The sequence below is a fragment of the Martes martes genome (assembly GCF_963455335.1).
Source record: "Martes martes genome assembly, chromosome: 3".
In the NCBI taxonomy this organism is placed as follows: domain Eukaryota; kingdom Metazoa; phylum Chordata; class Mammalia; order Carnivora; family Mustelidae; genus Martes; species Martes martes.
In genome coordinates this window covers 115,122,767-115,150,223 of record NC_137890.1, presented here as the reverse complement: position 1 = coordinate 115,150,223, position 27,457 = coordinate 115,122,767, and the positions used below count along the sequence as shown (strand labels likewise).

The window sequence follows — 27,457 nt, the reverse complement described above, 5'->3', positions numbered from 1 at the left end:
GACTCAAAAATCCCTTCAAGGCTTTGTGTTCACACATGTTTTGGTTTGAGTCCCTGATCTGCCTTTCGCTGGCTGTGGGATTTTGAACTGTGTATTTAATCTTTCTGAGTCCCTCCTTCCTCATCTGAAAAACATAAATAATAATAAAACCTGCCCATCAGGATTTTTTTAAAAGATCAAGTGAGGGGCGCCTGGGTGGCTCAGGGGGTTAAAGTCTCTGCTTTCAGCTCAGGTCATGATCTCAGGGTCCTGGGATCAAGCCCCACATCGGGCTCTCTGCTTGGCAGGGAGCCTGCTTCCTCCTCTCTCTCTCTGCCTGCCTCTCTGCCTACTTGTGATCTCTGTCAAATAAATAAATAAAATCTTAAAAAAAAAATAAAGGTCAAGTGAGATAATGCATGTGAAGAGCTTAGTGCAGTGTGGGGAGCTTTGTAAACACTCACTAAAATGTTACGTGCTACTAGTGGGGCGCCTGGATGGCTCAGTGATTAAGCGTCTGCCTTTGGCTCAGGTGATAATCTTGGGGTCCTGGGATCAAGCCCCGCATCGGGCTCCCTGCTCACTGGGGAGTCTGCTTGTCCCTCACCCGCTTCCCCTCCCCCACCTGTGTGGGCATGCACTTGCTCACTCTTTCTCCCAAATAAATAAAATCTTTTTTAAAAATGTTACTTATTACGATTATCAATAATAGCAGTAGCAGCAATAGTTTCTGTTTTCACATATTAAGTTGGACCTGTGGTAGAGATTAAAAAATGAAGGAATGTTCCTTAGCTCATAGGAGTTTTAGCTTCCACCCAATCTCATCCATTCATTGTAATCTCTACCTACCTACCTACCTACATGTCCGTACATAGATAGAGAGATGTAGACACATCCTTTAAAACGGACTGAAGGTAATTCATGTAATTCACACAACAAAGTCTAGACTTAAGCAGAAGCTTGGGCTGTAATTGTCTGGGGAGGCCGTGGACAAGTCTTATATAAAGCAAAGTCCACCAGCTATCCCTACCATGTACCATCAGACCCAGTAAGAGCACCGAGCAAGCAGATTTCAAGAGGTCGAGGGAGTGAAATGAGGGGGACAGGGGTGACCTACCTGGGAAATGAGCAGCTGGCAGGCAGCCAGCTCCCGCTCACTGGCATTCATCTTCCTGTTGGAGTCCATCTGGGCATTCTCGAGCTGTTTGCTGCGGTTCACCAGGGATTTGACCTCCGACTTCATCTTGCTGATATACAGGCGGGCCATGGTGAATTCCTCCTCAATGACTCCATTCACGTCTGCCAACTGAGCACAGGAAGGCATACACTCAACTATTGCTTACAAATGCCAGAGATTCATGGGGCCCCGAAAATCTGTCCATGGACCCTCAGGATGTCTTTGGATTTCTGATTAGGAATCCTTAATTATAGGACCACAAGCTGAAAATGATAGCCTTATGTTACTATATATTCACTATATAAATATATCCCAAGTTTTCTGAAACCTCAGGTAAGACTGAATTAAAAACCTCTATTAAATATCGTTCTCAATCAGCCAGGGTTTTCACTACAATTAATTTTTAAGATGAAAGACATGGTATCAGAGGGAAATACGCTTCTTCTTAATCTTAAGAAGACTTAAAAAAGGATAACTCTGAAAATGTATTCCGTTCAATGTCCGGCACCTTACATCTCTAGAATAGCTTCAAGGCCTACTGTTTTTATTTTTTTTTATTTTATTTTTTTTTAAAGATTTTATTTATTTATTTGACAGACAGATCACAAGTAGGCAGAGAGGCAGGCAGAGAGAGAAGGGAGGAAGCAGGCTCCCCGCTGAGCAGAGAGCCCGATGCGATCCCAGGACCCTGAGACCATGACCCGAGCCGAAGGCAGTGGCTTTAACCCACTGAGCCACCCAGGCGCCCCAAGGCCTAGTGTTTTTAAAGGTGACTCTGAGTCCCTATAAGAATTCAAATCAAGGGGCGCCTGGGTGGCTCAGTGGGTTAAAGCCTCTGCTTTCGGCTCAGGTCATGATCCCGGGGTCCTGGGATCGAGCCCCGCATCAGGCTCTCTGCTCAGTGGGGAGCCTGCTTCCCTTCCTCTCTCTCCGCCTGCCTCTCTGCCTAATTGTGATCTCTGCCTGTCAAATAAACAAATAAAATCTTTAAAAAAAAAAAAAAGAATTCAAATCAAAATTTCAATTCTGGGGCATCTGGGTGGCTCAGTGGGTAAAAGCCTCTGCCTTCGGCTCAGGTCACGATCCCGGGGTCCTGGGATTGAGCCCTGCATTGGGCCCTCTGCTCAGCAGGGAGCCTGCTTCCTCCTCTCTGCCTACTTGTGATCTCTGTCTGTCAAATAAATAAATAAAATCTTAGCAAAAAAAAATTTCAATTCTGTTCTCTATGGTCTCCTATTCAGAGAGAGTAGTCTAATGTCTTGAATATGCTTCTATAAGCAAGGGTTGAAATAAAAAGGGTTTTCTACATAGCCTTCAGTTAAACAACAATAACAACAAAATTGAATTAAGAACGTGCTGTTACCAAATGCCCTTTTAGGTGAAGATTTTCCTATGACTTTTTGTTTACTACCAATCAATATTTCCCTGTCTCTATGTGCCTGCCCCTTCCAAGGAGATAAGAATCAAGCTTATATTATTTAAAGTTATCTGAGTGGGGTGCCTGGGTGGCTCAGTCGGTTAAGCAGCTGACTCTTGGTTTCGTCTCAAATCGTGATCTCAGGGTTGTGGGATGGAACCCTGGATCGGGGCTCTGTGCTCGGTGCAGAATCTCCTTGAGACTCATTCTCCCTCTTGCTCTGCCCCAACCCCCAGCTCTCTCTCAAATAAATAAATAAAATTACCTGAGAGTTTAACAATCTAAATCCACCTTTAGAAAGAAAGATTCTGAAAGCCAGCATTTCTGCATGATCCCATATTTGGCATCTCAGTTTCAGAGCTCAACGGGAAACAAAACCTGAAGCAAGATACTTGGGATAGAAACCCGTTTGCTCTCAAGACGCAAACATGCTCTGAAGGGCAATTAATCAGAGGAGCAAAATAACCGTGCACATATTTTCTTTAACCACCAGAGGGCATCCTAGCCCCTCAGGAGAACACAAGAGCGCTGTCCAGTACCCAGCCCACAAACAGAAGCTTCAATTGGTTCTAAGACAATGATTCCAAATATGGTTTTAATGTTCCACAGTACGTTATAACTGCCCACTTTTGTCATTATTGCTGTCATTAACTCATCATATGATGATTTTTTTTTCTGTAAAAATTTAAGAGCTAGGAATATGGAATCGTATATCAACCCTGAAAATTGGTAGCAGATGGGAAGTATACCAGACCACACCGGGTGCCTGTAACTTTGTGTCAGCCTTCCCCTAGGACTCCACAACAGGATCTGTTAAATGACACCGGTGTCAAATCAACACAAAGCAGAATCTATGTTAACAGCAAGAAAACCCATAGTCCTATTTTAATGAAGGTTCTTGCTGAGCCACTTCTAATTCTGACTGCCAGTAACGATTTGCCTACCAACAGTTTCTCATTGCATTCCTGCTTACAACCCAATGGCATGAAGAGAAGGGCTGAGAAACGCCCCCAATCTTTCAGCGCAGTTTTGTTCCTCTGCCTTTGTGATTGGTCCAACGTGGAACACACAGGAGAAGCTTGTTCTTTAGGCTCACCAGGTATGTCCTATGTGTTTGCCCGGCCTCTGTGGAAAGGTAAGTGACTTCCATCTCTTTGATGTGGGGTTTACAACCTACACCAACTCCTGGGGAAAACACCACCAGACCAATAAGTAGAGCATTTGGGGAAGGGAACAAACACCTCCTCCTTTCCAGCTCTGCCTTTAGACAAGGACACTTTGTACTCCATGCCCAAATCCCATGTGCATTGGGGAAGAGTAAAATAGCACACAATAATGGGCTTCCTCCAAAATGCAAGCTGGGTGCTTTTTCCCCTACCAGAACCATAACTTATGGAGCCTACCCTTGTCCTAGGAAGTCTAAGAGGAGATTTTGAATCTGATGAAACCACCCCCCCCAACACACACACAAAATGGTACTCTGAACAAATGGTTTTACTTTAAAGTTGTGTTTTTGTTGATTTTGTTTTTGTTTTGTCTTAACCACTTAGGAGTTCATATATTCAGTCATTCAAAGTAAACTCTAAATTTTCAGTAATCCCAGTAAACTGTTATTTCAAGAGGGGAATCAAGTTTGTTGCTAAAATGTTATTTATAACTCTCTCCTGGGTCTGACAATGACTCCAACAGCACACACTAAGCTGCGTGATCCAGGAGAGCTGACTAATCCAGGAGAAAAGGCTGCCTTTCTGTGGGAAGGCGATGCTGCCGGCCCCTCCTATCCTGTCTACATAGGAGTCACCCCCATACCCACCCACCCCAGGGCTCAGGAGCATGGAGTGATTGTGCAAGGTGCCATTTCTATGCCAAGTAAAAGGTAAGTAAGGTGACTGTTGCCACACCAATACCTAAAAGTCAGAATGGGATGAAAAGTCCCTTTTTTTCTTTTTGTTCTCATTTAAAAAAAAAATGTTCAGAAATGTCCATTTTCTTTGTGCAGTACAGAGCTCGGGCATGATATGGTGGTTTCCAAGAGCTTGATAGGCAGGAGGGGATTGGAGAAGCAAGCCTTCTTGGCAGTGAGACCCCAGCCCCAACACAACCAAGACTGTATCGAAGAGGCTGATGGGATGTGAGCTGTTGGTGATGAGGGCTGATTTCAGGCCCAGGATCTGCAGAAATGTATCTGCAACACTGGCCAAGCTACAGAAATGTCCCCAATGCTACTGGGGCCCAGGGCCCCTCAACTGCCTGAAATTCTTCACCTGTACTTCACCCAGACCCAAAGTCAAAAGAAAATCTGGCACCTAATCCAATCCATTTCATTTACTATGCCTCAACTTTCTATCCTAGACTTCTGGAAACTTTTGTTTTAAAGAAAGCCGGGTGACATAGGAAAAAGACAAGAAGAGGAAGTTCACTAATAAACCCAGAGAAAGTCAACTCGAGGCTCATCTCATCATTGGGTGGTCGCATCTTGTTTTGTAGACTAAAGAACGTATTGCCTGGGCTCTGAAAATGTTTCAAGACATGACAGAACTGGAGAAGTATGGGTTCTTCTGTTACCCTGCTGTCTGGGCCTGTTATATTCTGGAAAGAGGGCATCTTTTCCCCTCTTCCCAGGGTATGACCAGGAGTCACCATGTGGGAACTGAATAGGGTTTTAGGAAGAAAAACAAGGTCACTGACAACAGTCTCCCTGATCTGATCATTTTCTTAGATAAAAGAATTTTATCTGTTGAGTAGTCATAACCAATACTCTATGCCCACAATGTAGATCTAAGAAATATATGTATAACTCATGCAATTTCTGACAACCTGTAAGATAATGTGGGCTCATCTTGTCATTGCACAAATCAGGAAAATGAAGCCCGAGAAGTATAGTGAATGGCCCAGTCACACAATTCCTATGCATTAGCTCTCATTGCCCTGACGATTAAATCATAATAATTGTGGAAAAAAAAACATACCTCATAATGATTAAGAATATGATGCTCTATGAGTGAGAATTATCAATGAAAATAACTAGTTATCAATGAAATTAACTAAGGCATCCAATGTCTGGAATCCAAAAATATCTTGAAAACATCCAGCTAAGTATTTAAAAATAATTTCCATCATACTTCAGATTCCCTAAGGTAAAGACTCTTTTTTTAATGCCGAAGCACCCAGACACTCCTTGATTTCATTAGCATTTCTTATCAGCCCTATTTTAGAATGTAGCACAAAAATATCTTCCTTTATCGTTATCAGCAGCAGGCAGCAACTTCTCATAAATCAACTCCACCTTCATATTGCATGGGCCACTTAATCCCCCAAATCTCGGAAGCTCAGTACCAACGCATGCTTCTAAAAATTAAATCCCCAAATATAAAGCCACCCAACTGGGGCTGAATGGGTTAATCTTATAGTATCTGAGAATTCTGTGCTAAAATTAGATTCATTCGCAAAGATTCATGAAATATTCAGTTACAATAGAGGTTCTATGAAAGAATGATTAGGCTTACAAGAGGTCGTATAACTCTAAGACTAGATCTGTGATATTATCTAAGAAGGGATTTCTAGGCTTCCCAGAAATGTCTATAAACAGAAAGAATTGGGGGAGCCTTTTCTAGTACTTAACAATCCCTGCTCAAAACCGAAGTGTTCCCACAAAGCAGACGGATGTAAAACTCGGCCTTTTAAAAAGCTAACCTCAAAGAATTTGATTTTAGGAGCTCAGGAAATGGAAGTTGAGCAATATAATCCCATTCCGTGGCTTGCCACAATCCGCCACACGTACCGATGGCTACTCTGTACACGGGTGCTGTGTTAGGATTACAAAGCTACAGGAATCAAAACAGTGTGGTTTTAGCATAACAATTAGATCAATAAAATAGACTAGAGGATAGAAACAGTCCCATACGCTTTTGAGGGCGATGAATACGTTCATGATCTTACTGTGGTTATGGTTTAATGAGAGTATAATATGTCAAAACTTCTCAGACTACACTCTTATAAAGCTATTTTTAAAAATACCTCTAGCTTAGCTCTCTATGTCTCCCTACCGCAGGTAACTGATAATTGTTCTTGGCTGATAACATTCTATACGCTCTCTTGTCCCTCTATTCCTAGCTCACAGACAATTTCATACCACCCCCATTCTCCCCACCTCCCTTACTTCCTTGCTACCAGTGGCACCATTGTGCACAACTCTAGAGGATCAATCACGATTGGCTGAAGCCAGTGACAGCAATACTATTTCTCTTTGCTTTCCCAGTTTCTCTTGCAATTTGAGGTGACCATGTGACCCAATTCTGGCTAATAAGGTATAAGGGGACATCTACTAGGGACTTATGGGATATAGTTTCCTCCTGATGAGAACTGGCTGCCTTTTCAGCCCATCCTGCCTTGGATGTGTTTGTGTGAAAAGGCAGCCAGTGATGGTTGGTGTTACAGCAGCTATCTTGCTATCATGAGACAAAAGGCTACAGATGTGAAAAGGTAACAAGCTAATGAAAGCAGAAAGGAAATAAAGAAAAGGCCTGAATCCTTGACGTCGTTGAGACACTGGATCAAAATTCACTTCTGAAACTTGAATAAGGTTAGACTGACCTGGGCCATTTTGTTAAAATGCAGATTCTAATTTCAGTAGGTCTGCAGTGGCCCAAGAGTCTATACTTCCAACAAACTCCTAGGTGATACAGATCACAACCCGAATAGCAAATTCTACACAAAATTCTCATATTGTGAATAATTAAATGTGGATTTATTTTTAAGCCACTGTTAGAATCCTATTACTTTCAGCTGAAAGCTTTCCTAATTCATACTGACTGGCTGGGGAATTTTCATTCTGTTAGGTTCTCACAGAAAAAGAGAAACACAATTCTGAGACTAGAAGTATTGCTTAACCTATCCAATTCCAAACTCCTGTGACATTGACATGTAAGTTAGAGAAGTAACTCCATCTGCATAAGGCTCACCAAAATTTGAAGACGTTTCTTATATGGGAAAGGTAATTTTTTCTCCTCTGCCGAACCCAGCCAGTCATTCACTTAGTCATTCAATCAGCCCTTGGTTTGTTCATTCCAATATTACCAAGCATGTGGCAGGTGCAAAGCACTACGCTGAGTATTGGATACTTAGGAGAACAAAACACAGACCCTGCTTGCTTAGGACCCCACCATTATAGGAGCAGGTAGACAAGATAAAAGAGGGGCTGGCTTACAGTCTTCACATCATTGGTGCCGATAATTCCACCTATCTCCCCCAGGTCCTTCAACAGCAAATTCAGGATCTCCGTAGCCCTCTTTTTCTGGTGGTTGCTAAGCTCTTGTAGCTGGCTCAGCTCCCTCTGTGTGCTTGTCAATGTCGTCTGAAAAACACATTTTAACAGCAAATTAAAAGAGCTGCCCATCAATTCATACCCGCTGCATTGCAAAGAATAGTGACATAACACAGGATGGAGTTCTTTTATCATTTCATGCAATATCAACAAAAGAGTCCTATTAAGTCAAACTACAGTATAGCACCACCTTCTTTGATAAAAAGGAGACTTGGCCTTGGCCTGATAGGTTATGTTTACATATCCCATGATAATTTGCAGGTCAGTGAAATGTTTTTAAAAATAGAGTCCAAAAGGAGCCCTCAGGTTGACAAGGCGTGAATGCATCTTCCTACCCTCGACATGTTCTGTTTCAGTTCTCATGGTCCCAAGCATCCCCACCTGCATGCATCTCCACTTCCACCTCCAAGCAAACCTCCTCCCTGGACCATTTCCAAAAGTTCCCATCTGACTTCATAATAATAGACAGGTCAGGAAGGCCCAGAGAGCCATTCATGAGTTTAGAATACAACTTCTAAAAAGTCTTGTGATCTTCCTGGTGAAGCCAAATTGAACACGCTTCGTCCCTTCTCAAAACCGGCCGAGAGTCTCCACCTTAACATAGAGCAGTAGCTCCATTTTACTGCCAAACATCAATACCCATCTCTTTTCTGTCTCTCACGTACGTTACCCAAAGGTAGAGATTTACAACTAACTTGAACTCTTCACGTGAGAGCAATAGCCATGCTTTGGTGTCTTGGTACTCACTCGGCCAACAAGGAAAATAATTTTGCTACAGTACAGAGCTGTGGAGCTGCAGGCAAAGACACACACAGCAAGTCTGCCATCACGGCTATTATACTAGCACCCTTTCCCATGGTCTGGCTAGAAACAGTACTCTAAACCAGTCTAGTGATTCTTGGGCCTGGCAGAAAATAAGAACGGTATTTGGGAAAATGCGTCACAGTTTTGAAATGCAACTAAAATGAAAGACTCATTAAAGGATCCGGCAGAAAACTGTAAGCAGAGAAAACCGAAGTCTTTCCTAGGTGACTTCTGGTTCGTTTTTCTGCTTCTTTTTGGTTTTGTTTTGGCATTGCCACCGCTTATTTTGTTCTGTTTTTAAAGCCTACGGAAGCAGTAGTTTCCATCTTGGGAAGCCCTTTGAAAAGCCTTCCTTCGTGCAGGTGAATACACAGAGTTCGGAGCATTTCCCGTCGGCTCTACGGTCAGCAGATGAGCGCTCTCCAGCACCATCTGCTACTCGTGGCCCGGGAGGACTGGATGTTTTCCACGCGGCAAGCTGGGCACAGTCCCATGATACCAGGCCACTGGGCCGAGGTGCCAAGGGCAACCGGTTACAGCCATTCGGCTTCCTACCACCTATTTTCCAAGCAGAAAAGGACAAAATGGAAACATCGCACCACCAGCCACCTCACCAAATGCGTGCCGGCCCTGGGGGGCTGCTAGCTCACTGCACACAGCGGGCCGCGTCTTTGCCTGGGAGCACCAGCTCCCAACCAGGACCATCAGTCCCTGGCTGGGGCTGGAAGTCGTGGGGAAACAATGGGTTTATTCAGGAGGTTGTAAACAAGAAGCGCAATCCAGACCTCCCATCAGTCACCCACGCTCAGTTGTTACTATAATACCTGTGATGAATTTATTGGTATTATAGCATAGGCACAGGCCTTCACTGAGTGCTTTATATCAACGCTCTCTAATTCTCATGTATTGAAAGGGGCCTGTTATTAACGCCATTTTTTACAGATAAGGGAATGAATACTCACAAAGTTTAAACGTCTCAATTAAGGTCTCATAGTTGTAAAGTCACAATGTTAGCTAGGATATTTGTGGCTCCGAAGTTCTGCACTCTCTTGACTATTCACTAGGCATCCCTGCTAAGGTTATAAAACCCCTGGATAGAAAACAATTCCCAGTTCCGGAACGAGCGACAAAAGTCACCTACGTGAGGTATTTCAGTTATTGGGAGATTTCAGAGAATGCCTCTGACACTGAATAACCACCCTGCCAGCTGCCTTCCTATACAGTGTCTGTCAACAGACGTCAACATCGAGTACAGGAGCAGCAGCCCAGAGTCCCGCCCCCAGAGGCAGATGCCCCAACCGTTTTCTGGGCCAGCTCATCTGTCAGCTGCTCATTGGCCCTGGTCTTGTCCTCCACTTCCTGTGACTTCTGGTCGTAATTGACAGCCAGCTCTTCCAGGGCCTGGAGAACTTCCTTCACTTCATCTTTGGCTGCCTCATTCTCAATCTGGAGACGTGTCAGCTCTTCCTGGATCTTCTCGTAGTCTCTTCTTGTGGAAGCCAAAAGCTGGGGAAATGAGATGGCATGGAACTGGTAAACGTAATGTTCAAGCGTTTCTGTGCTGTGTTCTATCCCAAACAAAGTGATTTTAAAAACAGATACGGGTAGGGGTAGGGGGTGTGGAGGAGGGCTCCTGGGTGGCTCCGTTGGTGAAGCCTCAAGTTTCAGTCTGGCTCAGGTCATGATACTGAGCCCTGTGTCGGACTCCACACTGAGCTCAGAGCCTGCTTAAGATTCTCTCTCTCCTCCTCCTTCTCTCTCTCTGCCTGCCTCTCTGCCTACTTGTGATCTGTCTGTCAAATAAATAAAAATCTTTAAAAAAAAAAAAAAAAGAAAAAAGAAAAATGGGGTGCCTGGGTGGCTCAGTGGTTAAAGCCTCTGCCTTTGGCTCAGGTCATGATCCCAGGGTCCTGGGATCCTGGGATCGAGCCTGCCTCCTCCTTCTCTCTCTCTGCCTGCCTCTCTGCCTACTTGAGATCTGTCAAATAAATAAAAATCTTTAAAAAAAAAAAAAAAATTCTCTCTCTCCATTTGCCCTCCCCGCTCTCCCCAGCACTCTCCAAAAAAGCAGATATAGCATGCTCAGCATAACTAGAAATCCTACTGTATATTAGATAATAATTAAAAAAAATCATGAGGCTTCATAAATCTTTCTTTTTCTTTAATTTTTATTTATTTATTTATTCATTTATTTATTTAAGTTTAAAGCTGCATAGGCTGAACTCAAAGAATTGATTACAAATCAAAAATTTCTACACTCTGTTGCTTCTGGCTCTTCCAAATGCTGAACAAAGAATGAACGGAGTCATGTCTGAGGACAATGGTAATACTTGCATGGCTGTTAACATTATCATTATTCCACATTGTAAACAGGTTGGTTTCAGAGTCAACCAAAACAGCATACAAGGACAACTGTCAACGTCTCTTTATATTCATCTTGAAGGTAGGGAAGGATCTATCCCAAACACTAACATTAGTTAAAAGTGAATGACTAGGCTTGTGGATGTTTTCATTATCTTCCTGCCTATTGTATTTTCTGACTTTCCTATGTAAAATTGGCAATACAGAAAAAAAAATACTGAGTTTTAACTGTTACACAAAGTAAATTTATCATAGGCAGTTGTACCAAGTTAGAGATGCAAAGGAATAGAACGGGAGGAAGAAGGCAGGAAACAGTAAGCAGATGGAAGACCCAACCAAAGCTAAGAGAAAAATCAGTTTTAAATGACCGCTCTGGGGCGCCCAGGTGGCTCAGTGGGTTAAGCCTCTGCTTTCGGTTCAGGTCATGATCTCAGGGTCCTGGGACTTAGTCCCACATCGGGCTCTCTGCTCAGCGGGACGCCTGCTTCCCCCTCTCCCTCTCCCTCTGCCTGCTGCTTTGCCTGCTTGTGATCTCTCTCTGTGTCAAATAAATAAAGTCTTTTTTTTTTATTTTTTATTTTTTTAAAAGACTTTATTTATTTATTTGAGAGAGAGAGAGAGAGAGCACGCACACAAGCAGGGGGGAGAGGCAGCGGGAGAGAGAGAAGCAGACTCCCCGCTGAGCAGGGAGCCCAATATGGGGCTCGATACCAGCACCTGGAGATCATGACCTGAGCTGAAGGCAGATGCCCAACCATCTGAGCCACCCAGGTGCCCCCTAAATAAAGTCTTTCAAAAAAATAAAAATAAAAAAGTAAAATGATCTGATTGCAAAAGCATAGATGATCTCCCTGCCAAGGGAAGTATTTGGACAAGTGCCATAATCCTCGTCCTGGAGAAACAAAGGAAAACAAAGAGGAAAAGAAACGTATGGCTGAAGAGAGCATTTGCTCTGTGGGAAGGCTGGGGCTGGGGACACAAACCCAAGCCACCTAGAATTATATGATGTGATCCAGTCCATAGCAGTTTAGCAACAAAGCAGAAAGTACTCTAAAGCACAAAAGAGAAAAAATACTTCGATGGTGCTCAGCAAGAGAACCGCTAATCATCTATGCTTGACAGATTGGCTATCTACCCTTTGCTTAGGTTCCTATTTGTAAAATCCTTGGCAAAACACAACACAATAAAGACACTCACTAGAGATATTAATGCCATCCAGGGAAAGACTGAAAACAATTTGGCTCCTTTTTACTGTACCAAACACATACTATGTAAGCACTCGGACCCCCTTCCTCTTTGTCTTCCCCTCCCTTCCATCTCTACTTTTTTTTTTTTTTTTTTTGGTTATTTAATTTCTACAAGATAGTATGAGAACATAGTGTATATCAAAGACCTGAACCAGCTGGTTTTCAAAGCTGGGAAAAAACTAAACCAGCAAAGCAACAGGAGTGCTGGGCACTGGGAATGAGGAATTAGAATCACCTTTGCCCAACCACCAAACTCCTTTATCTCTGTTCTTCAAAGACTACGTGTAGCAACCAGCTACTCACTCTCAAAAACCTCAGAGCTCTACCAAGTCAGATATTTATTTTCAAAAATCAGCTTTAAACAGGCCCTGAAAGGAAATCTGCCAGGAAATGTCCACATGATTCAATGATTTTTGAAAAAATTCTTTGCAAATTAAATCTCTGGAACAAACATCAACAACAAAGAGTAATAAGAGAACTTCATAAAAAAAATTTATTGCATTCTTTACCTCGTCCTGATCCAACATCTGTTGCTTTAGCTTTTCAGCCAGCTGGCTCTGCTGGTTAATTTCATCATCCTGAAACGAAACATCATGTTTAATGTTTTTGGGTTAGTTATGTCATTTTTGATATCCTGGTTTCCCGACAACAGTCGGATACCAGAGTGCCAGCTGTAAGCTTTGCTAATAAGATGAAGGGAATGGTGTGGTGCTTCCTCATAGGTGAGAGACTGGCTCTGGGATCTTAATTTGGTTAAAGTTCCTCTGTGCCCACCTTTCTCAGCAGGTGAAATAGCTGGGTATTCTGGGATATATAATATCCTAAATATTAAACTCAATTCCTGCTCATCCAGAAATCAAAGATCTAGGGTTTGGGAATCGGAAGGGACTTTGGAGCTAGCACTCCCAATTCAAAGACGCTAACAAAAAATAAGGCAGTGAATTTCGAACCATCTGCACTGTAATATATTCATGTTCCAAATCTCGTCAAACACATCAATGACCAGGAATGCTGCCATGTGATCGGAAGGAGCGACCAGTATTTCCACTTCAAATCTCTTACTTAGAGAGACTGGAGAACATTCACTAGAGAATTAATCTTCGGCATGAGCAGATCTCCCGCTTGATTAGAAGTTAATTTTCTTGCCAGTCTAAAAAAGCAAAAAACGAAAAAAAAAAACCTCAAGGAAGTGGGGGATGTAGAAACGATAATGCTTACTTTCTGGCCTATCATTAAAGTGGGAAATGATCTCCCCAGAGGCCATTTGCTTCCATCACTCTCATTTCCTGCCACTAGGTGTCGCCGCCACAAAAGCCAGAGCTGCCGGCCTCATCCTGCCCTGTCCAAACGCGTCTGCCTCTCCCCGGACTCTGCCCACCCAGCTTGGGCAAAGCAGCAGGCAGGACAGCATTTCACCAGGGGTGCTCGGCCTTCACTACAAAGATTTTCATGAATTCAAATGCAAATGTGAAGCCTCGCCTGGCCTGCGCAGAACAACTTGGCTTCATGTGTGCCCCTCCCTTAAAAACAGGAGAAAAATCCTACCTGGTAACACTTCTAGGCTCCAAACCCCACGCAGAGTCAGATTCAGTATTTTGGGTCCTCTTGCATGCCTGGTACCGCTCAGATGTTCTCCCAGCAGCCCAGAAAAATCCTGCACCGCACCTTCTGGCTTTTCCAGAGGTGAGGTTACAGGGGTGAACTCAAGGGTCTGGGTCACAGAACCCCGTGGGCTATTCTCTAGCCTATTTGGTCGTGTGTATGCATACATTTAAGTCGGACTGACTGACCCATGGAGCAGGAAAGTCCTAAAATCAGGATTACGGGATCTCTACCTCATTTTCCTTTGTGTAGAACATCTTTTGGCCTTATTTCTTCTCTGTTCAGGGAACCCTGTTTCTATTGAACTTTTTACACCCATGTTTCTTTAATGGTTTGACAAAATGCTCATGACTTTCCTCCCCAAATCCGATTTCTGGCAGAAGAATTAGGGAAATTACACTGAGTGAAACTGCCAAAAAATGGTACTTGCACAACGAGGAGACTATTCTGTAGGGCATATTTCCTCTTTTACTTTATAAACTTAGAATGTCAGTTACCAGGAACAATTTTGTGTTTATGTTCCTTGGCACAAAAATATTAAACATCTTAACATAAAAGACTCAAGGAGTTTAACATCAGGGAGCTGCCATCCCTTTCCCTGGGATACATAAGCAACAACTCCAAGTGATACAAATCAGGAGAGAGGCAGAAGGGTGAAGCCAGCCCTTTGTTCTTACACTGTGTTCGCTTCGAAGCCTGAAGCTACAGCTCCCTCCCTGACAGGTGAAAAGCCAGGTGCAATGATTTTTGAGGTACAGTATGAAACCAAGGGCCACCAGCCCATCTGGGAAGGATGTGAGGAACAAGGATTACATTGTAAGGACATGAATGACTTATACCAGAGATAACTCCAAGACTACACTTAGCCTTTGTTAAGGCAACTTCTCTTCTCCAAGGAATTAGCATAGTCTACCATAATCTTAAAATGTTTTCAAAACTTCCATAATAAAATGTGCTGTGCCGTCTATATCTATACATTCGAGTGCATTCCTTAGAACATGCTCCCTCTGATGCTGACTCTTAATCCATAGACAACAGATTTCAAAGCACTTGTCAGAAAATATTCTTGTTCTTAAATTTGCTTGCATGTGAAATGGTGAACTGTCACTTGGTCACGTGCCACCTTTAATTATAAAAAATGTCCTCATTGCAATGGTAATTAGTGGAATAAGGTTCAACATATTTCTACTTGCACTTAATTCCTCTCACATATTTCCAATAGAACACTAGTATTAGAGGAGACGAGAAGAAACGGCCAACACCAACTTGCTCTTCTTAGAACTCTGCTTGCAACCCACCTCTGCACCACCCCCCCCCCATGCCACGTAGGATGGTATTCTCCCTTAAGTAAACAGAACCCGGAAGAGAAAGAAACTACTATTTATTGAGCAATTGCTACACACTAGAACCTTTTAATCCCCACTGCGACTTTTTGAGGACACAGATAGGAGCCCCAAGCTGCAAATGAGAAAAACATCTTCAGCAGGGGAGGCCATTCATCAGTCCAAGCCCCAGCATCATTAAGACACAGGTCTGACTCTAAAGGGTATGTTTTTCCATCACACAGTATTGTCTTTGACGGTAACTATCCTGAGACCCCTGGAGGGACAGCACAGAGGGGCAGAGGGGGCAGCTGGGGGGAGACTGTGCAGTCTTTCTCCCACAACATTCTAATTAGATTCATTAGGGTTGACAAGTTCCTCATCTAAATTACAAAGACCAAAACAGGATGACTACAGCCCCGGGAACCAGAAGATACACAGCCTTGTTCCACCTTTGCCGCTTACACGGTGACATAAAATGGGCAAGTCACGTACTCCCCGGGCTAGCTCCTCATCGGGACCTAGATACTTTCAGCTCCACCACTCAATAATCTACGAAGATGCCCTGTCTCAACTCGTGTTTTCTCAAAGGTACCAAACTACCTATCTCGTCAGAAGCATGAAGTACATTCTAGAACCTTTAAGAGGAAGACAAATAAGAATGACAGCTGATGAGACATAATCAGGCAGTCCATGGGTAGAGTCACTAGGGTCAGACCACCAGCTTTGGGGCCCTCCCTGGCTGAGACTTGTGGGCTAAGTACTCTCTCAGATCCCAGCAATCCCTGTGAGAGACCACAGATGCTAACCTCAAAATGTGTGCTTTAGAGGATCTTCAAAGCACATGCTATTGGAAAAGGATATAACAGGAAGTGTCCGACGCTTGTCATCAGGAGGCAGAGACGCTAGGGTCAGCTCTGCCAGCTACCAACTGAATATCCCCAAGGCCTGGCATTCTCCTCACTCATCACTCAGTCCTCCTCACTACATTTCAGAAGCTCCACTGAAGACTCTACAGTCTCTCTTGGATCCATGAAATCTCCTTATGCTACCAAAGGAAATGATCCCAATTTCAACCATGGCAGGAGTCTATTCGTAGAAAACAAAGTGTAGAATCAGGTTATCATCCCTCATCCAAAAATCTTTGAGGATTACGAACGTGAACTCATCATTTCTAAAGTGAAAAGGAAAACGCAGTATGTTTAAACAATAGCATTTCTTTGGAGAAATCAAGAAATTGCATACACTGTTAACTTACTATTGATCTCCTTTTTCTCTTACTTTGAGGTTTTGCATAATCATATCTGGTTAGAAATGGAAGGATAACAGGATGTCAAGTGCCTAAGGGCAATTAACCCAGCTCTCAAAGGTGTGAATATCTCATTAAATAGGCTACCAAAAGGGTAGGAGTGTCCCCAGTTTAACGCTGTGGTTACAACGCAAATTCCCAGAGTCCTAGATAAACAGAACTTGCTTCACATTTTGCTTGTAAAGGTGATGCAGACCGAGCTTTACTCAGAATATACAGGCCTGTAAGATTAATGGCAATGTGCACATAACAAAGTGGTTTCAGCTAAACCAGAAGTGTCCCCAAGCACTCTGAGCCAAACCACAGCAAAAAAGATTAAATCAGACTAAAAATATCAGCAACCTTGATGAAATGAACTGAAAGGATTTAGAATATTCCAAGGGCAATATGCCAAGGTCACGTGAGACATCAATTTAATTTCCTATGCCTCCAGGATTCCTAGCCCGACCTTAACTGGGGATGAACAGTGTTCTCCAAGGTCTCTTTTCCTTGGGCATTTACATGACTATTTGATCCCCAAAAGTCTGCCATAAAATTAGAAAACCCTAACAGCATGTTCAAACTATTTCATTCAAGAGTATGCCTCTGAAAACAGATTTACCAATACTGGACAAGCTGTCCGATCCCACGCCACTACCATGCTTCCTCATCCCAGGGCTTGAGAGCTACATGATTACAGAACATATTTAACATTAGGAGCCACCACACTGTTGCTATAGCTGGCACTACTCTTGAAGTTTTCAAGAGGTGAGAAACAGGCCCAGAGAAAAATAGAAGAGACAAACAAAGATCATGCACACTCACGCCACCCCCACTTACACGCAGTGATAAGCCCCAGTCCCACGTCTAGAAGTGAAGACTATCTCTCTATCTAGACCAACTCTCCAGTCTTCCAATCAAACTTCCATGAAAGCTTCCATTCTGGAAGAATCAAGTTCCCCGAGTCTGCCCAATCAAGAGTTAGGGTAGATATTAGGAAGACAGACATAACATCAGTCTGCACCCCTCTACATCAGCCCCGTGGGGCTTGAAGCTGCTTCTGGCCAATAGCTCTAGGACCTGCCACCTTTAGTCTCAGTGCCAGAGTGAGGACTATAATCTTGGGCTACAGACCTTATCATCCAGCTGTCTGTAGAGACTGGAGATCTCTTCATCGTACTTCTCCTTCTCCTCTGCAGAGATGCCAGCGACAACAGGAGCAATATTGTCTATGATGGGGGTGTTATCACAGGGCTCCAGGGTCTTCTGGTCCTTAGCACTGATCTGTTCATCCTCGGGCACAGCTTCTCCTGCAAAGCACAAGAGGATTTGGGGATTGAAGAAATTCAGCAAGTAACTCTACAGGAAGAGTTCCAAAAATAGCCACTCCCATGCAAAGACACGGAGGACACAATCAGAGCTGTTGTAGAGAGTTGGGGCTTGTGTTCTCTCTATTTGACAAGAAAGGTTGTAGTTAATTGACCAAAACTAGTCTAAGGAAGAAGAGGGCTATGTAATACTCCCTCTCTCATGATGCATCATTTAAGTACACAGCTTCCACCAACCACTCTTCCCCCCCCCCACCCCCAGAGAGAGAGAGAGATAGGGAGAGAGAACATGGATAGAGAGGAGAGGGAGAAGCAGACTCCCTGGAAGCCCAATCCGGGGCTCGATCCCAGGACCCTGTGATCATGACCTGAGCTGAAGGCAGATGCTTAACAACTGAGCCACCCAGGAGCCCCTCCACCAACCACTCTTAACTAATACAGCTTGCAGTGACATCCAGAATTTTTTGTGTACATTTTCCTTTTGTTGGGGAATATTCTGGGGTTTTACTATAATCATATTCTATCTAGCGGTTGACTCCCAGGGAAACAGACTTCTGAGGCATCCTGATTACCAATTAATTAGGTTACTGTTTCCTTAGGAGAAACAGCCAAATCAAGGAAATTCACCACTACTAAAGAGAACACTGCAGGGTCCTAATCCTCTGAATCTGAGAGTCTCCAAATCTCAAGGAGAAAACCAGGATAGCCCCGGACCCACGAGCTCCAACTGACATAGCACAAAAACACATTCTACTACCATCCTCTCCCCTAGGAGGGCACAATTAATTGGCTCAACTGGAGAGTTCAAATAGAATAATTTCTTATGATGTCAAGTAGACCCAGGAAAGAAAAAGCAGCCAACCCAGAACACCGTGCAGAGACCCTGCATACCACCTCTCAGTTTGCAGACCAGCACATACCACTTCTCGGTCTGCAGAGCGGTGCTTGTCAAGACCTTTGAAGGCAGCATTACCAAACTTGACTGTTCAAACTGAGGGGAAAAGCGAAGGTCTCAGGCTGGTTGGTGGCCTGGCCCCAGCAAGAAAATCACCTTGCAAAGACAGACTGCTTTAAAAGGAGTCTGTGAAAACCACGTGGCCCAACTGAGTCTCTCAAACATCACTTTGGAAAGCAAACCAAAACCAAATATGTTTTTCCATCACTATGTTTACCATCAACTTCATACTTAGTTTGCTGCCGTCAGTGAATGTCTGCAATGTCCCAAGCCTCACCCAGTTCTCAGCCCATAAAATGCGTTTTGTGGAAAGTCCCCACGAAAACTGCTCTAAGACAAAGGGAATTTCTCAAACAAACAAAAACCCGGATCCCCTCATCTGTGGCTTCATTAACAGTATGTATCATGCTTCAAGGAAGCCACCTGAAACTGTACACATTTATCTCAATGTAAATAAAACACTTTGTGACGGGTTAGCTTTGCTGCTCAAGATTTCATTATCTCACCTGATAATTACAAAATGGCAGGAAGGCTTCCCCGTCAAATAAAATTAACATCCAGTAATTTCATTTTTGCATCACAGTTCCATTTGAAGCAAAACCTAGAATAAAGTATTCCTTTGCTGAATAGAAGGCTGAGCCAACCCTTTTTTCTTCTGAAGCTCAACTAGACTGTACTGTACCTACGCTTTTTCTAAAATTATTGACCTGAAACAAAACCAGAATATCAGAGTAGCCTTTGAACTGAACCTGAACCAAATCAATATTTCATTCAGTTCCAATTTCTGGTTTAAAACATCTGTCAGCGACCTTAGTGTGCAGACTGGATTTCTTCCAATTAAAGGATCTATATTCTCTACGGCCTGCTAAATCCACAGGCTATAAAAACAGTACCATATTCTAGTTCCCAAGGACTTTTTTTTTTTTGCTTAAATATATATAGCTATCTTGTTCTAACCACAGATTACATACACAAAAACTGAAAAGGCCCTGAACCTCTACCCCCTAATTCTGTTCCTTCTCCAGAGAAATCGTCCACGAACATTTTCGTGAATCTTTCCCCTATTTGGGTTATGAGCATATCTCTAATTTTTCAGCACTACCTTCTGAACTTTGTGAACAGGGCAATGCAGTGCGGCATGAACTTAATCTTGCAGCTTAAACATGATGAAGGTAAAATTCTTAATGGTACTAGACCAGAAACCAGGCAGAATGTGGTCCTATTATCCTACACCAACTTGCCCCAAGTACAGAGGCAAGATACAGACACAGGGGCAAGAGACCTAGTCCCTGTGTTCCTTGGTTCCACATGGCTGAGAGCCAGGGCCAGCACGAGGCTGGAGGCAGCTCAGAAGCCCAGGGACGAACCCTATAACCAAGGGCAAGTGAACCTAAATCTGCCCTCTTGTCCCCCTGAGGAATCACAGCGTCACTGAGTACCACAGTTTTCCCAAGATAGCACAGTTCTTCAAGCCAGCCAATGCTGCTACAAGGCACCCTGAAAGTGATCAGCAGACCACATTAACATCCCTAGCGCTATGGCAGGACGCCGAGCCACACCACACATTATAGCTGATCTGGTTAATCATAAGCCCATCTCCTGTTTCACCTCTTGGTTTGCTTTTTTGTAAAGGAAAAAACAATAATAATAATGCCTTTAACACGGCACTGTTCTAGAGATAAAATTACCATAGTATAGGTAAAAAACACAAAAGGTATTATCGTTTAAGGTCCATCTCCTACCCTGCCCTCTCCCTAACAAATTGTCAACTCTTCAGGCTGTGCAGATATTTTTATTTATTCCGAGATTATTGTTCCTGAGGTCTTCATAATACCTTTGTGGTTGTACTCAGTTCCAAAAATAAAACACAATGCAGCTACACAAGTCCCCTTCAGGTTTATTTATATTATTACTAAAACAATATTCGAAACCTATAGCAGACTTTCTGGTTTCTCTTGAGCAATTCTACAAATCAAAGCATCAACATGTCACCTACAAAGCGACATCTAAACAAGGAGCTCTTCCCAGTTTATATTCCAAAGGTGGGGCAGTCAGGATTATTTTTTACAACAGCCGTTCAGCCCGAGAACAAAGCAGCAACAAGCAGGAACAAAAGCAGCAGGCATCTGTGGGAGAGCACAGCTCCTGCCCAGAGAGGAACCGAGAGCTGGTTTTCCCAAACACTGCTACCCTTCAAAGAACCGAGGAAATGACTTCCAGAAGCGTCCCCGCTAACTACACTGTCCAGCTCACAAACACGTCTGGGGATTGTAAATTCCCAACACTATGCGAGACCTGACACTAGGCAATCTGTCTCCATGGCAATCTCACCACGTTAATCGAGACTATTCCCTGCACTGCAGCGGACTGAGTCTCCAGAGAAGCCCCCATGAGGTGATAACGGAACAACTGATTGTAACAAGGCAGACAGCTGCAAACAAACACTGGAGGTAAAAAAATGTTGTAAAATCTGGTGTGGGTGGGGAAACGGGGAGGGGGGGGTGGGGGGGACCGGAAAAGGACTACCAAATGAAGAGGTGCATCTATTTTTATTTTTATTCCCCTTTTTGCATTAAAAGCAAATTTTTCTTGGTTCATGCCCTGAGGCTTTATACCTGCTATCTATAGGGAAAGAGCTTATAATACTGTAAAGCATCTGATTTTCTACAATGAACGGTCCCCCACTCCCACTGGAAACCTTTCCCTTCTTTAAATAAGCATTCTGGCATTTCCTATTGTCAGATGTAATTACCTTTAAGGACTAAAAAGATTTGTGTGTACACGGGAGCATTCACTTGGAGCACACCTACAAGCTTTGCAGAGCATTTTAATTATAAAATGAAAACCTCCTGAGGGCATAAATAGTGTTTCTACAAAAAGTAAAAATCCATCAATTGCAATAAACAAGAATGACAGACTAATCAAAAATACTTGTTAGGGTTATTAGTTAAAAATTCTAAAACAGGTTTTTTGGGTTTTTTGTTTTCTCAAAAAAATAAGAAAGAAAGAAAACCATAAGACTGCCAGTAATTCATTAAAATTTCACACATGAAATAGCAACGAGCTAGTTATCCTTTTCATAAATTGAGCCCCTAAAGCCTCTGGGAACACAGAAAGGTAATTGCATCCTCTCTGCAACTCCAGGGGCCGAGGTTTGCTGGTCACTCACAGCCTCCGTCACAAACCACAGATCTGGCAATGGAGGTGCTGTCTTTTAATACCAATTAAACAGGCCCAGTGGCGGACCTAATGGTAAGTAATTTCTATATTAAAGAAACTAAAAGGAAATCTTTAAGTTGCCAGATGGGTAAAGGCAGCTGGCTACAAGATGTCATTATATAAATGGGAGGTTTTAAAAAAAAAAAAAAAGGTAATTCCTTTATGGGATTATTTTGCACACAAATAGCATCTCTCACCCTAGTTCCTAAAAATATTGTAAGCAGCTTAAGACATTTTCTAATCCTTTCTAGAGTAATTTTCTAATAAACTGGTCACCCAGGACTCTGAAATCTCTTTACTGTCCTGACCTCTTGAATGACCCCACCATTCTCCTAGCGGTCAGTACTTTTATTAGCATTTGGCTATGCTCTCAAAAGAAGAAAGCCTAACAGATGAGATGTCTCAAATGAAACGCTAACTTCAGAGCTTCTACTGGAGTCGTGAATCCGGGGGTGGGGCGCGGTGCGCGGGCCAGTATCTTGGGTATCTTTAATGCTAAAAGGGCAGATTGTGCGGGTGCTACAGAGGCCACACAGCCCCACAAAGCCTGGGATCAGACTCCAGGTTGCAGACTGAGCCAGCTGCGGAAACCAAGCCTGCTGGCCTGGCAGGTTTTAAATTGTGGAGAATGAATCTGTTCTAGAGATTGCCGATTTTTCCACGCCTTCCCAGCCTGTGATGAAATAATTTCTTTGCATGATTTCAGCAGATGGGGTAAATCTACATCCATTCTGTTATTTACTATTATATTTAATTATTCGAGAGACACTGCAGATGTGCCCTATTGTCGGGTCATTTCTCTGCACTTCTGACACCTGGATTTTTCAGGGCCTCCTTTTCTGACTTAAGCTCCTGTAGAACAATATTGCTTTTTAAAGGACAAAATTCAAAGAAGTATCAGAGAAAAGGGCATGTGTCAAGAATGATCTGGCAGCAACAGGAAACTGTGGGCCCATCCCCCTTCTGAGGGTCACAGGCCTGGGCCCTCAGCCCTCCCTCCCCAACTTGCCCATCAAGGGTCTTCTGGACAGACTCGGGGCGACGGGGCAGGGTGAACTGGGAGCCGTAATTCACTCTGAGTGCAACCATCTAAATCTATCCCCATTCATAGGACTGTTCAAGTCCTCTCTATGTACATGACGAACAACGCACAGAGCTAGAGAGAAAAAACAACCCTGCTTCTGACAACGGCCCACTCCCTCTATCTGTCCTTAAGCAAGCAGGCTGAGTAAAATCCCCGAGGCTGCAGCGGCCCACAGAGCTTCCAGATTCCGGGATCTGTCAATCGATTTCAGCCCACAAGATGTCACTAGCAGATTGGAATGGACAGGTGTTTTCCAGTCACGCAACACCCATTCTCATTTCAGCACCACAACTTCCTAGTGAGGAATGATCTCTCCCGGCGCACGCAGGCTTGGTCAGAGGACACGGCAGAGGGCCCTGGGCTTCCTCAGCCGGAGCACACCACCACGCTCGGTCTCTCCCCTCTCTCCGGAGCCTCTGCGTCCCAAACAGATAATGCGAGGAAGGGGGAGAAATCTCAAGAGGGCACTCACACCAGGTGCGGCCCCCAGGAGCCCAATCTCTGGAGCAGCCCCAGCTTTGCCAGATGAGGCTGGCTGCTCGGCTGTTCTTCGGTTCTGCGAGTCATTCACAGACTTCTCATGCTTTCCTGTTTTGTTTAAGCTACGCAGGGTCAATTCCTGTCCTGAGCAACCCAAGGAGCCTGGCCCTGTGGGGAATGGAGTGGCTCTCCTTATTCCTTCTTTATAAAAACAAGGCATGAGCCCCCCTTAAGCCAGCATGCATATGCCCTGCGCCTTGCCTTAATGCCAACAGCAGACATGAATTACGGCTGGGTGTAATTATGTACATTACTAGTCACCGGCCATATTCTGAGAATCAATGTTCTAATATGCCCAGAGGAGGAAACTGCCGGGCTTGCATTTTGAAGTAGCCCATGAAGCTATAAGGAGTAGAAAATTGGTAGCAGTGGGGAGGCGTGGGGGTCTGGAAGAGAACCAGCCTCTAGGCATGGAATAGGGTAGTATTTCATAACGTCTGCATGACGTCGGGCAGGGAGTGCCCTGTCCTGCCGCACAGTCCCATTGCCACCAACTATATCAACTTCTTCACTTTACATGACCTGCCTGGACCCAATCTGTCACTGCGACATCGTGTTTTTTACGTTTCTGACTTCCTGGCTTTCCTGCCTCAGTCTACAGAACAGCAAAAAGGGGAAAGCACAAGCATATGTACACATGCACACTTTTTCTCAGCTCCGCTCCTTCTCTCTTGTTCTCCCACGGCTGGAGAAGAGCAGTCAAACTTCTAAAATTATAAACACACCATACAAGGACAGACCCCTCTTCTCCAGCAGAGAATGCAGACAGTGGACCGTGCTGCCTTCAGTGGTTCAGCCCACAGGGTGGCAACATCAATACCCAGGATTCGCTGAGGTGAACTCAGTGGCTGACTCCTACAAGTTTAGAGCCAATGTGTGTGTCAAATTTCAAAAGAAAGCTGGAAATATCCTGCCACTTGGGTTTTATTGGAGGGGACCTCCTCTTCTAGACTTTATCTCTCAAAGTCCCAGCTCTCCCGTTGAAACAAACCACCTATACCCTCATAATGACGAGGAATTAGGCCTGGTGCACGGGACACTGTTGAGGAGATTCTGGTCCCTTCCTTTCTGGTGTGGCGTTTTTCATGCTCCTCTAACTGGCCTAAACACAAACCACTCGGACTGTGCACACACTGCAAGATGATGGAGAGACAATGAATCTCACAGTCAGCTGCCCTACATTCAGATCCCTGCCTGCTCTGTCACCGAGCCACTACGGGCAAGACACTTAACCGACTGAGTCATCCAGGTGTTCTCCAAAAAATTACCCTGAAACATAAATGTGGGGTGCCTGGGTGGCTCAGTCATTAGGCATCTGCCTTCAGCTCAGGTCATGATCCCAGGGTTCTGGGATCAAGCCCCGCATCAGGCTCCCTGCTCAGCAGAAAGCCTGCTTCTCCCTCTCCTCTCCCCCTGCTTGTGTTCCCTCTCTCGCTGTGTCTATCAAATAAATAAATAAATCTAAATAAATAAATTAAATGAATGAATGAATGAATGAATGTTAGCTTAGGAGGACAGGAGTGCTCTGCAGATCCCCTTCTCTATTACAGTCATTCAGTGATTACACAGTAATGGTAGAGGCGGGTCTTAGGACTCCCTCTTCTCTTTCCTGCCCTTCTCTCTAGAGGCCCTCACCCCTACCTATGCCTTCCTGTACTTCCTAAAGCTCTACTGCCATTTCTTTCCCTAGCTCAACCTGGGCCTCTGAGCTCTAGACCCTTGGACCTAACTGCTTATTTGACATCTTCACCTGGATGTTCCACCTCGAACTCCCCTCCTCATCTCCCTTGTCTCCAGTCTGGTTCTTCTCTGGTATTTCTTTCTTCAGTAAACCGTTCCACCCTCCATTCAACATGGCAGGCTGGAAAACTTGGCAGTCTATCTCTCTACAGCCAGCTCCTCGCCAAGCCCTGCTGGTTTTATCTCCTAAACACCTCTCTGGTCCCTCCATGTCTCTCCCTTTCCATCCCCTCTCAATTCAACTACTGTAACCTCATCCGTGGAAGACCGTCCTTGTTCCTGGCCCGCCTCCTACCCTCTCCAGTCCATCTCCAACACAACCAATGGATCTTAAAAAATGCAAATCTTATCATATGATCTTCAGTTGAATATCCTTGAAGGGCTTCTCATTGCTAGATTCTCATTGCAAGATAAAAACCAAAATCCTGAACAAAAACTGTTTAGCCCTGCACAGGACAAGTCTGCCTACCCCCTCCTCTCATCTCAGGCCTGTACTGCCCCTCCCCAGCTCACCACACTGGCCTTCCTGCCGCTGCCGCTGCCAAAGGTTGCCCCTCCGGGTTGTTGTAAATGTGACTCCCTCCACCCCAACCCCCACTTCCCTTCCCCTTGCTGCTCCTAACTGCTCTCTTTCTCTCAGATCTTATTCCCTAGGTTGCTTCTCAGGGGAAACCTTCACTGACTTCTCAGTATAACTAAAAGTTATAATAACTTTCAGTACCTTCTACTTTCCCTTTTTCGTATGCAGCACAGACACATTTATTGATTGTGGAGTCTGTCTCCCCCATCGGACTATAAGCTCTGTAAGCCATCGACCATGATCGACGGCTCACCCATTCCACTCCAGCAATGGATTAAACATGTATTTACATAACATACATCTACGGAAGTCTATCGTGTGCCAGGAACCATACATGAGTTTTCCCGAATTATGTACATAAGGGCTTACTAGGATCTCACCCTGTGGGACATGGAAAACAGTGTATTTCTGAGTAGATCTGCACAGTGGACAAAGTGGGGCAAACAATTAAAATGATGCCAAGTTAAAAGTCCAAAAGGGGAGAGTGCCAGGCAGGAGGGTGTTAGGCAAACAGGACAGCGGGCCGACCCTAGAGGACAAAGTTGGAAGAGGCATGGAGGATCGCAGGGGGAAAGCTTGGCAAGGGACAGGACAGAAGAGAAAACAACAAGGCTGGTTGCCCACTGCACAATGTTCTAGGGCCAGTCCCCCTCCCTGTACCAAAAGGCTTTACTGAATGTTCCAATTGCCCAGCAGAGAACTGACCCAAGAGGATCCCAGAAATAGAACAAAATTTCATACAGCCGCTCCCCGCCTTGCCAACCATCCCTCCCCATTCTCCTAACTCCTGCCAAATCGCAAGGAATCATCCACCGGCCCCAGGTGCTGAATTATTCAATTATTCTAGCAGCTTTCAAAACATGTGTGCAGCTAGAAAATCTCCCAAAAAGAAAAGAATTGTGTTATTTAGGCTACTAGGTCATTTCTTGAACTTCTCTTGAATCCTGCTTTGCTTCGCAATTGTTTTTCCATTGAATAGTAGGTCACTGGCACCCCACCTTTCCTAGCAAAAAAACAGTGGCAAACACAGGATCACAAGACCATCTACCGCTAACTCTGTGGTTACACATAGGCAGGTTCTACTCCCATCCTGCCTAGCAGCCCCCAGGCTCCTACACTCACCCAAGAGACGGAGGTCTACATCAGTGCCTGGAACGTATAGTGGACACAATAGCGAAGAATATGGATCTCCAGCTATCCACTCTGCCCCTACACATACACCAAACTGCCTATTTCAGTTAAAACAACAACAACAACAACAAACCAGAGAGATTTCTACCTTCTGATTCCATCACAATGCTAAAATTCCCGAAATAATCTGTCTGCACTTGGATCTGGAAACCCCTCTTCAACGCTTCACCCACAACCCACCCACCCAGTGTGTGTCAGCTCTCTGAGATATTTTCTTTGAGTAGAACAAACCAAAGAGAATGTTTTTTGGGGAGAAAAAAAGAAAAAACTAGTCACGAAATAAGCCTGTAAGACTCCATT

The 27,457-nt window shown here is 44.2% G+C and overlaps 1 protein-coding gene across 1 annotated transcript in view; it reads right to left on the bottom strand.

The window, feature by feature from the left end:
• The window catches only part of KIF5C (kinesin family member 5C), a 149,938-nt gene that overhangs the window by 32,147 nt on the left and 90,334 nt on the right, over nucleotides 1-27,457 (bottom strand). The window contains exons 12-16 of the mRNA XM_080799464.1: nucleotides 17,655-17,830; nucleotides 12,818-12,886; nucleotides 10,000-10,206; nucleotides 7,780-7,926; nucleotides 1,097-1,285 (exon numbers count right to left, since the gene is read on the bottom strand). Of these exons, the coding sequence (XP_080655590.1) occupies nucleotides 1,097-1,285; nucleotides 7,780-7,926; nucleotides 10,000-10,206; nucleotides 12,818-12,886; nucleotides 17,655-17,830 (788 nt within the window). The remainder of the gene's footprint in view (nucleotides 1-1,096; nucleotides 1,286-7,779; nucleotides 7,927-9,999; nucleotides 10,207-12,817; nucleotides 12,887-17,654; nucleotides 17,831-27,457) is intronic.